A 12002-nucleotide genomic window follows, 5' to 3' on the forward strand; every position below is an offset into this window, starting at 1 on the left:
TCTTCCGTCCCTCTTCATCTCTCCCTCCCTCCCATCATCCACCCCCTCCCCATCCTTCTCTTCCTCCCTCAGTTTTATTTGTCTATTTCTCTCCTCTTGTCTCTCCATATCTCTCATGTTTCATTGGATCAGTCTTGTGTTTCAGAACAGCATTTTCCTTTTGTTTATTACAGAAACACGACAAGAATAACAACAACATAACAACAACATCTGGGCCCATATACACAAACACACACACACACTCACAGGCGCACGTGACACACACATCCCTGATGGAATACACACACTGTTCTTATCCCCACTCATCAACACTCCCCTCTTGTTGTGTCGGCTCTCCAAGCATCTGTTGCCTCTTCATGTGTAAGTGTGTGTGTGTGTGTGTGTGCGTGTGTGCGTGCGTGCGTGCGTGCGATGTACAGATATGTAACCAAGTCTCAGACACGGCTGTGAACAGGGACCAAACACACTCGCCACTCAACAAGGTAGTCTGTTTGTGTATGTAAGCACAGACAGACACACATGCACGCACGCACACAAGTTATGTTACAAAGTTGGATTGAAATTTATTTAATTGTCTTTTTTTGTCAACCGTCTACACACAATACTCTGTAATGGCAAAGTGGAAGATATATTCTAAGATAATATATGCTTAATGAAAAATAAAACACTAATATGTCTTGATTAGATTAGTATACAAGCCCCTTAGTTAATACATGTTAGAATCACCTTTGGCAGCGATTACAGCTGGAGTGAAGCCTAAAGAGCTTTTCATACCTGGATTAAACAATATTTTCTCTTTATTGTTTAAAAAATCCTTCAACCTCTGTCAAATTAGTTGTTGATCATTGCTAGATAGCACTTTTCAGGTCTTGACATAGATGTTAAAACCAATTAAAGCTGCAACTATAACTCGACCACTCAGGAACATTCACTGTCTTCTTGGTAAGCAACTCCAGTGTAGATTTGACCTTGTGTTTTAGGTTATTGTCACATACACATGGTTAGCAGATGTTAATGTGAGTGTAGCGAAATGCTTGTGCTTCTAGTTCCAATAGTGCAGTAATATCTAACAAATAATCTAACAATTCCCAACAACTACCTAATACACACAAATCTAAAGGGGTGAATGAGAATATATACATATACATTTATGGATGAGCGATGTCCGAGCGGCATAGGCAAGGTGCAGTAGATGGTATAAAATGCAGTATATACATGTGATATGAGTAATGTAAGATATGTAAACATTATTAAAGTAGCATTATTTAAAGTGGTATTGTTTAAAGTGACTAGTGATCCATTTATTAAAGTGTCCAGTGATTGGGTCTCAATGTGGGCAGCAGCCTCTCTGAGTTAGTAATTGCTGTTTAGCAGTCTGATGACCTTGAGATAGAAGTTGTTTCTCAATCTCTCGGTCCCAGCTTTGATGCACCTGTACTGACCTCGCCTTCTGGACGTCGCCTTCTGGACGAGGTCTGTCCTTGATGATCTTTTTGGCCTTCCTGTGACATCGGGTGCTGTAGTTGTCATGGAGGGCAGGTAGTTTGCCCACGGTGATGAGTTGTGCAGACCGCACCACCCTCTGGAGAGCCTTGTGGTTGAGGGCGGTGCAGTTGCAGTACCAGGCTGTGATACAGCCTGACAGGATGCTCTCGATTGAGCATCTGTAAAAGTTTGTCAGGGTTTTGGGTGGCTAGCCACATTTCTTCCACCTCCTGAGGTTGAAGAGGCGCTGTTGCGCCTTCTTCACCACACTGTCCGTATGGGTGGACCATTTCAGTTTGTCTGTGATGTGTACGCCCAGGAACTTAAAACTTTCCACCTTCTCCACTGCTGGCCCTTCGATGTGGATAGGGGGGTGCTCCCTCTGCTGTTTCCTGAAGTCCACGATCATCTCCTTTGTTTTGTTGACATTGAGTGAGAGGTAGTTTTTTCCTGACACCACACTTTGATTGCCCTCACCTCATCCCTGTAGGCTGTCTCGTCGTTGTTGGTGATCACCACTGTTGTGTCTTCTGCAAACTTGATGATTGAGTTGTAGGCGTGCATGGCCACGCAGTCATGGGTGAACAGGGAGTACAGGAGAGGGCTGAGCACACACCCTTGTGGGGCCCCAGTGTTGAGGGTCAATGAGGTGGAGATGTTGTTTCCTACCTTCACCACCCGGGGGTGGCCCGTCAGAAAGTCCAGGACCCAGTTGCACAGGGAGGCGTTGAGACCCAGGGCCTCCAGCTTGATGATGAGCTTGGAGAGTACAATGGTTTTGAATGCTGAGCTGTAGTCAATGAACAGCATTCTTACATAGGTATCATTTTTGTCCAGATGGGATAGGGCAGTGTGCAGTGCAATGGCGATTGCGTTATCTGTGGACCTGTTGGAGCGGTATGCAAACTGTAGTGTATCTAGTGTGGCCGGTAAGGTGGCGGTGGTATGATCCTTGACTAGCCTCTCAAAGCACTTCATGATGACAGAAGTGAGTGCCTTGGGGCGGTAGTGATTTAGTTCAGTTATCTTTGCCTTCTTGGGTACAGGAACAATGGTAGCCATCTTGAAGCATATGGGGACAACAGACTGGGATAGGGAGTGATTAAATATGTCTGTAAACACACCAGCCAGCTGGTCTGCGCATGCTCTGAGGACGTGGCTAGGGATGCCATCTGGGCCAGCAACCCTGCAAGGGTTAACATGTTTAAATGTTTTACTCACGTCAGCCACTGAGAAGGGGGGGGGGGTGACGCAGTCTTTGTTAGCAAGCCATGACGGTGGCACTGTATTATCCTCAAAGCGGGCAAAGAAGGTGTTTAACTTGTCTGGAAGCGTGACGTTGGTATCCGTGACGTGGCTGTTTTTGTAGTCCGTGATTTCCTGTAGATCCTGCCACATACATCTCGTGTCTGAGCCTTTGAATTGCTACTTATTTATAAATGCACTCACCGAGTCAGCGTATAGATCAATGTCGTTCTCTGAGGCTGACTGGAACATATTCCAGTTCCCATGATCAAAACAATCTTGGAGCGTGGCTTCCGATTTGTCCACCCAGTGTTGAATGGTTCTCGTCACTGGTACATCCTGTTTTAGTTTCTGCCTATAAGCCGGGACAAGCAAGATGGTTTCGTGGTCGGATTTGCCGAAGGGAGGGCGGGGCTTTGTATGCATCGCGGAAGTTAGAGTAGCAGTGGTCGAGAGTATTAGCCTCACGTGTCGTGCAATCAATATGCTGATAAAATCTAGGTAACATTGATCTCAAATGTTCTTATTTATAATCCCCTGCTACAATAAGCAGCCTCCGGGTATATAGTTTCCAGTTTACATAGAGTCGAGTGAAGTTCCTTGAGGGCCGTCTTGGTGTTCGCTTGAGGGGGGATGTACACAGCGGTGGCTATAACTGACGAAAATTCTCTTGGTAGGTAGAATGGCCGGCATTTGATTGTAAGGAATTCTAGATCGGGTGATCAGAAGGACTTGAGTTCCTGTGTGTTGTTATGATCGCACCACGAGTTCATAAAGCGTACACCCCCGCCCTTCCTCTTCCTAGAGAGGTGTTTATCTCTGTCGGCGTGAAGCACGGAGAAGCCCAGTGGCTGGACCGATTCTGACAACATATCCCGAGAAAACCATGCTTCTGTGAAACAGAGAATGTTACAATCTCTGATGTCTCTCTGGAAGGCAACCACTGCTCGAATTTCATCTACCTTGTTGTCAAGAGACTGGACATTCGGCGAGTAGTATACTTGTGAGCGATGTGCCCTTTTACGAAGCCTGACCAGAAGACCGCTCCGTCTGCCCCTTCTGTGTCGCCGTTGTTTTCGGTCAGCTGCTGGGATTAGATCCATTGTCCTGGGTGGTGGTCCGAAGAGAAGATCTGCTTCGGGAAAGTCGTATTCCTGGTTGTATTGTTGGTAAGTATGCATGTAATAAGACTTAAGATTTCCTGGGGTAACAATGTAAGAAATAATACATTAAAAAAACTAAATACTCCATAGTTTCCTAAAAACGCGAAGCGAGGCGACCATCTATGTCTGTGCCATGCTGTGTTCATTCCCATTATTGTCACTGCTGAAAGGTGAAATTATCTCCCACTGTCTGTTGGAAAGAAGACTGAACCAGGTTTTCCTTTAAGATTTTGCCTGTGCTTAGCTCTATTACATTTCTTTTTATCCTAAATAACACCCGAGTGCTTGCCGATGACAAGCATACCCATAACATGATGCAGCCACCACCATCCTTGAAAATGTGAAGAGTGGTACTCAGTGACGTATTGTTGGATTTGCCCCAGACAAAAAGCTTTGTATTCAGGACAAAACATGAATTTCTTTACCAAATGTTTTGCACTATTACTTTACTGCCTTATTGCAAACAGCATGAATGTTTTCTGTACAGGCTTCCTTCTTTTCACTCTGTCATTTCAGTGTCTGCTTTTTATTTCAGCTATCTACCAATAGGTACCCTTCTTAGCTAGGCATTGGAAAACCTCCCTGGTCTTTGTGTTTGAATCTGTGCTTGAATTGTACTTCTCGACTGAGAGACCTTACACATAATTGTTTGTGTAAGAAAATAATGTTTACCACTATTATTGCACACAGAGTGAGTCCATGCATCGTATTATGTGATTTGTTAAGCACATTTTTACTCCTGTACTTATTTAGGTTTACCATAACAAAGGGATTGAATACTTATTCACTCAAGACATTTCAGCTTTTAGTTAAGTAATTTGTAAAAAACAATCTGAAAACTAAATTCCACTTTGACATTATGGGATTTTGTGTGTAGGCCAGTGACTAAAAAAATCACTGGTGGGGGGGAGCAGAAGTGTTTTGGAGTGTCAGTGTGTGTGGTTTGTTTAGTATTCAGTTCAGGGTTAATCCGGCTTAATTGAAAAGATTACTGACATTTATTTGGAGCGATAAACTTCTGCAGTGTCATCAAACACCTTTTCTAACCTTTCCCTGTCCGCTCTCTCCTCTCCTCTCCATCTTTCTCTCTCTCTCTCTCTCTCTCTCTCTCTCTCTCTCTCTCTCTCTCTCTCTCCCTCCTTCTCTTTCCTTTTGCAATCCCTCTACCTCCCCCCTATCTCTCTTACTCCCCTCTCAATCACACCCTTTCTACCTTTTCCCCTTTCTACCTTATCTCTCTCGCTCGCTCTCTCCCTCACCCTCTCTCCCTCTCTCCGTCTGTGTGGTGATGCTATCTAAGGTTTGTGTGTAGAAGGTTGAGGTCAAACACAGAGCTAAGTCTTACAGGAGAAAGTAATTTGTGATCTGGGCCAGCAGCTCTTTATAGCAGGAAATAGGAATACTATTTATAAATGGAAGTCTTGCAGGGCATCTAGGATCTGACACACCCTCGCACACGCACATAAATATACACACACACACACACACACACACACACACACACACACACACACACACACACACACACACACACACACACACACACACACACACACACACACACACACACACACACACACATTTGCATCACACACATACACACAGCTCCAAATATTCACCAGTTGGTTGTTAATGACCTCCTGTGGACCTCTGCAGAGTTCTGTGATCATTAGAACTCCCTCATGATTGTTTGGAACCCTCCTTTCTCTCTGCTCATTGGCCGCCTGAGGGTATTAGAAGGTCCCTGTAGTGAAACAGTGCCTATGTCTGGAACACCAGCGGTGAAGATTATGATTAGCTAGGTTTCCAATTGGTGAAAGATTTTCATTTGAATATTTTTACATCCGCATAAAAACAATATGTGCATTTTCCGCAAGACATGTGTTTCCATCAAATTGACTTGTTGCAGATTAAAGGCTATACGTGATGACATAGTGAACATAAAAATAACTTTTGCGGGTAAATTCTCTTGTACCGATAAAGAAGACACATTTCCATCGCATTTTCAGCTTTACTGATGGTTTTGTCACAAAAAACATTGCGTTATATAGTGAATGTGCCCACTCTGGTATTGGTACATGCGTTCTAGCCAACAGCTGGCAGATAGAGTGCGGGTATAGCCTATATAATGAGATGATTATGGACAAGTGAGATTCTTTTTATTTGTCAAAAGGCAGCCAAGCATCGATCATCATGTCACCAGAATAAAACATTGATTTATTTATTGGAAAGAAGAATCAAGCTCATCACTGTGTATTTTCACCACCCAGCAATAAACTGCACGGTTTCTCAAGTCGTGGTGGGAGGACCACACATCTCATCTGGTGACTCCAAGTTCACTTCAATATGATAGTTGTTATATCAATATTTGCTCATAAAAGCGTTTCCACCGCCATTTCTTGCATCATTAATTTGGTTAACCTGGTTATTGTAACTCCTGGAGGGCAGCTGAAACTTCTATGTCTCATCTCCCAGGAAATCACTGAGTGTACATGATTACAATGTACTGTACATTTAAAGGTGTCATTTACAGTAAGTACAGATTGATTTAATAGGTAGTCTGCTAGTTTTTACCCCAAACAATTTTTCCTCAAGGTCACCCAGCTTTGTGCCTCAACATTGTATTAGCCTAGAGGTTAAGAGCTTTGAGCCAGTAACTGAAAGGTCGCTGATCCAAATTCCCGAGGTAAGCAGGTGAATAATCTATGGATGTGCCCTTGAGCAAGGCACTTAACCTTAATTGCTCATGTAAGTCGCTCTGGATAAGAGCATCCACTAAAATGGTTAAAAAAAAATTGGCCACTGATCTAAAGCCAACGCGTTTGCTTGGTAGAGCCAACACGTCTTTAAAATCTCAGGCAACGTTACTCACTATTTTCTCCGCAATTCCTTTCTCTCCATCTCTCTGTCAGATTCGTCGTCAGGGTGGGATCCAGCTGCTGGTAGACCTGTTGGACCACCGTATGAGTGAGGTCCACCGCAGTGCCTGTGGAGCCCTGAGGAACCTGGTCTACGGCAAGGCCAACGACGACAACAAGATTACCCTGAAGAACTGTGGGGGCATACCTGCCCTGGTCCGCCTGCTACGCAAGACTGGAGACGTGGAGATAAGAGAACTGGTCACAGGTACATTTTTTTATTTAATTTTTATTTCACCTTTATTTAACCAGGTAGGCCAGTTGAGAACATGTTCTAAATTACAACTGCGGCCTGGCCAAGATAAAGCAAAGCAGTGCGACAAAAACAACAACACAGAGTTACACATAAACAAACGTACAGTCAATAACACAATAGAAAAGTCTATGTACAGTGTGTGCAAATGTACAAGAGTAGGGAGGTAGGCAATAAATAGGCCATAGAGGCAAAATAATTACAATTTAGCATTAACACTGGAGTGATAGATGTGCAGATGATGGTGTGCAAGTTGAGATACTGGGGTGCAAAAGAGCATAAGGGTAAGTAACAATATGGGGATGAGGTAGTTAGGTGTGCTATTCACAGATTGGCTGTGTACAGGTACAGTGATCGGTAAGCTGCTCTGACAGCTGATGCTTAAAGTTAGTGAGGGAGATATAAGACTCCAGTTTCAGTGATTTTTGCAATTCGTTCCAGTCATTGGCAGCAGGGAACTGGAAGGAAAGGCGGCCAAAGAAAGTGTTGGCTTTGGGGATGACCAGTGAAATATACCTGCTGGACCGCGTGCTACTGGTGTGTGTTGCTATGGTGACCAGTGAGCTGAGATAACCTCTCTAGGGTAGGGGGCAGTATTTTCACATCCGGATAAAAAACGTACCCGGTTTAATCTGGTTATTACTACTGCCCAGAAACTAGAATATGCATATAATTGTTTGATTTGGATAGAAAACACCCTAAAGTTTCTACAACTGTTTGAATGGTGTCTGTGAGTATAACAGAACTCATATGGCAGGCAAAAACCTGAGAAGATTCTGTACAGGAAGTGCCCTCTCTGACCATTTCTTGGCCTTCTACACTCTCTTTATTGAAAACTGAGGATCTCTGCTGGAACGTGACACTTCCTACGGCTCCCATAGACTCTCAGAGGGCGCCAGAACGTTGAATGATGACTTTGTAGCCCATGGCTGAAAAACAGTAGCTCATTTGGTAAGTGGTCGATCTGAGAACAATGAGACAGGTGCGCGCGTGCACATGAAGAGGCCATTTTCAACTTTGAGTCTTTGAACGAAAACAGGGTTTCCCGGTCGGAATATTATCGCTTTTTTACGAGAAAAATCGCATAGTGTCTTGAACGCAAGAACAAAACAGAGGATATTTGAACATAACTATGGATTATTTTGAACCAAAACAACATTTGTGGATGAAGTAGAAGTCCTGGGAGTGCATTCTGACGAAGAACAGCAAAGGTAATCCAATTTTTATATAGTAAATCTGAGTTTGGTGAGTGCCAAACTTGGTGGGTCTCAAAATAGCTAGCCCGTGATGGCGAGCTATCTACTCAGAATATTGCAAAATGTGCTTTTGCTGAAAAGCTATTTTAAAATCGGACACCGCGATTGCATAAAGGAGTTCTGTATCTATAATTCTTAAAATAATTGTTATGTTTTTTGTGAACGTTTATCGTGAGTAATTTAGTAAATTCACCGGAAGTTTGCGGTGGGTATGCTAGTTCTGAACGTCACATGCTAATGTAAAAAGCTGGTTTTTGATATAAATATGAACTTGATTGAACAAAACATGCATGTATTGTATAACATAATGTCCTAGGAGTGTCATCTGATGAAGATCATCAAAGGTTAGTGCTGCATTTAGCTGTGGTTTTGGTTTTTGTGACATTATATGCTAGCTTGAAAAATGGGTGTCTGATTATTTGTGGCTGGGTACTCTGCTGACATAATCTAATGTTTTGCTTTCGTTGTAAAGCCTTTTTGAAATCGGACAGTGTGGTTAGATTAACGAGAGTCTTGTCTTTAAAATGGTGTAAAATAGTAATATGTTTGAGAAATTGAAGTAATAGCATTTCTAAGGTATTTGAATATCGCGCCACGGGATTCCACTGACTGTTGAGTAGGTAGGACGATTTCGTCCCACATACCCTAGAGAGGATAAGGCGGGGCTTTACCTAGTAAAGACTTATAGTTGACCTGGAGCCAGTGGGTTTGGCGACAAATATGTAGTGAGGGCCAGCCAACAAGAGCATACAGGTCGCAGTGATGGGTAGTATATGGGGCTTTGGTGACAAAACGGATGGCACTGTGATAGAGTACATCCAGTTTCCTGAGTAGAGTGTTGGAGGCTATTTTGTGATTGACATCACCGAAGTCAAGGATCGGTAGGATAGTCAATTTTATGAGGGTATGTTTGGCAGCATGAGTAAAGGAGGCTTTGTTGCAAAATAGGAAGCCGATTCTAGATTTAATTTTGAATTGAAAATGCTTAATATGAGTCTGGAAGGAGAGTGTACAGTCTAACCAGACACCTAGGTATTTGAAGTTGTCCACATATTCTAAGTCAGAACCATCCAGAGAATTGATGCTAGTCAGGCGGGCGGGTGCAGGCAGCAATCGGTTGAAGAGCATGCATTTAGTTTTACTAGCATTGAAAAGCAGTCGGAGGCCATGAAAGGAGTGTTGTACGGCATTGAAGCTTGTTTGCAGGTTTGTTAACCTCTTACTGCGTAAATCCCTCTAGCGGGATCAAATTCGACAACATCCAGTGAAATCGGAGCGAGCCAAATTCAAAATACAAATTCGTAAAAATTAAACATTCATGAAAATACAAGTGTCCTACATCATTTAAAAGCTTAACTTCTTGTTAATCCAGCCGCTTTGTCAGATTTCAGAAAGGCTTTACGGCGAAAGCATACCATGCAATTATATGAGGACAGCGCCCCGCATACAAAGCTTTAAACATTTTCCAAACAAGCAGAGGCGTTTAGAAAGTCAGAAATAGTGATAAAATAAATCACTTAGCTTTGAAGATCTTCATCTGTTTGCAATCCAAAGTGTCCCAGCTACATAACAAATGGTCCTTTTGTTCGATAAAGTCCTTCTTTATATCCCAAAAGAGTCAGCTTAGTTGGCGCGCTTGATTCAGTAATCCACCGGTTTCCCTCATAAACTATCAAATTTAAGACGGAGAACAATATGTTCATTACCGGAGATAAATAACGAAGTGCACGCTCTCTTCCGCACGCGCCACAACACTACAGCCAAAATGGGAGCCACTTAGAAATTCTAGCTACATTTTCAAAAAACAAGCCTGAAACTCTTTCTAAAGACTGATGACATCTACTGGAAGCCCTAGGAACTGCAATCTGGGAGGTATTGCTTTGATATTCCCATTGGTAGGCATTATAATGAGTGGTGAGCTCAACAACAACAAAAATTCCCCGGATGGATTCTCCTCGGGTTTTTGCCTGCTATATCAGTTCTGTTATACTCACAGACATTATTTTAAGACTTTTGGAAACTTCAGAGTGTTTTCTATACAATACCATCCTAGCTTTTGGGCCTGAGTAATAGACAGTTTACTTTGGGCACGTCAGTCATCCGAAATACCGAATACTGCCACCTGTCCACAAGACATTTAACAGAGTGTCCAAAGAAGGGCCAGATGTATACAGAATGGTGTCGTCTGCGTAGAGGTGGATCAGAGAATCACCAGCAGCAAGAGCAATATCATTGATATATACTTAGAAAGGGGTTGCAACAATTTCGGTAGATCATTTTAGAGAGAGAAGTCAACAAATGTGAGCGCCTGGGGAATGGGATTGGTGCTGGGGGCTGCAGGGCCTGGATTAACCTCTACATCACCAGAGGAACAGAGGGAGAGTAGGATAAGGGTACACACGCAAGGACGCTCGCACTCACGCACACATAATACACTGACACTTCTACATTCCAGAAGACTATGATGACTTTCCAATAGTTTCATTTTTCCTGAGTCCAGGCGTATTCAGTAGCCAGATAACATAGCTATTCAATAGAAAACCATTTGAAAAGATAACAGGATCAGTCAATTCAGGTCACTCCTTTTCAGCATTCCATCTTAATTCTCAGACCCTCATTGTCCACGTTTTCAGACAGTCTCAACTAACTTTGAGAGTGTTGAAATATTCAAACAAACCACAGAGCTTCTCTCTGTGATGCCGGGAACAAACCGCCTCACTAGTCATCAAATATGAAAAACAACTCCCACACGTTTCTTCAGATTATTTTGTCAGTGTTTCGCTACTGTCAGGCTTTTTCAAAGCTGTTCTATCTGCCAGAAATAAGCTTGTTTGGCCGTGGTGTCTCTGTGAGAGTGCAGTGTTTAGCTACATTTATGTTTCTTAGGTGAGAACTGTGACAAAATCCTTGTGTGTAATTTTTCTGTGGAGCATGAGATCTTTCACAAGCACGTCTAAGCCAGGCTAGCCAAGGAGAGATCCCCGAAAGACTACTTTTGAGTTTACATCAACACTGGAGGACCTTTGCCAAAGCTTTGCATGTGTGTGTGTGTACTTGCTTGTGTTTGTGTGTACTTGCGTGTGTTTGTGTGTGTAAGCGTGCATGTGGGTTTGTGTGTACTTGTCTGTGTGTGTGTGTGTGTGTGTGTGTGTGTGTGTGTGTTTGTGTGTACTTGTGTGTGTGTTTGTGTGTGTGTTTGTGTGTACTTGTGTGTGTGTTTGTGTGTACTTGCGTGTTTGTGTGTGTAAGCATGCATGCATTTTTATCTCTAATGGGAGGCACCAGACATATGGATCCTAACCCATCCGTGACTAGTGATTGGCCGTGTGAATGGGCGTTGAGAAGCCTATCAGCTGCTCCAATGGAGCGGGTCCCCTTGCCTAAGATGGAGCTGGAATAGGCTCTATTGAAAAGGCCTTCAAACCACTGAGGGATGAAGTTAGGCCACTGGTAGTATCCTAAAGACTTAAAGACTTTAGCTCAGTGGACTAACATGTTCTTGAGTTTCACTTATGACCTGGGTTGGATAACCAGTCAACTACAGTTTAAACAGTTAAGTATAATTCAGTTGTCATTTCCTCTTGTCAGCGAAGAGAGCTGGTTCAGAGATACAGTGCCTTCTGTTTTTGCTTCGTCATTTTGGGGTATTGTGTGTAGATTAATGAGGGAAAAAAACAATTTA

The 12002-nt window shown here is 43.0% G+C and overlaps 1 protein-coding gene across 4 annotated transcripts in view; it reads left to right on the forward strand.

Annotated features, from left to right (window-relative positions):
* Positions 1–12002, forward strand: part of LOC115195395 (catenin delta-2-like) — a 562679-nt gene that overhangs the window by 434196 nt on the left and 116481 nt on the right. For all 4 annotated transcript variants that reach the window (XM_029755212.1, XM_029755211.1, XM_029755213.1 and 1 more), the window contains one exon: positions 6806–7019. In XM_029755212.1, coding sequence (XP_029611072.1) covers positions 6806–7019 — 214 coding nt within the window. The remainder of the gene's footprint in view (positions 1–6805; positions 7020–12002) is intronic.

This window comes from Salmo trutta, chromosome 6 (genome assembly GCF_901001165.1).
Source record: "Salmo trutta chromosome 6, fSalTru1.1, whole genome shotgun sequence".
Lineage (NCBI taxonomy): Eukaryota > Metazoa > Chordata > Actinopteri > Salmoniformes > Salmonidae > Salmo > Salmo trutta.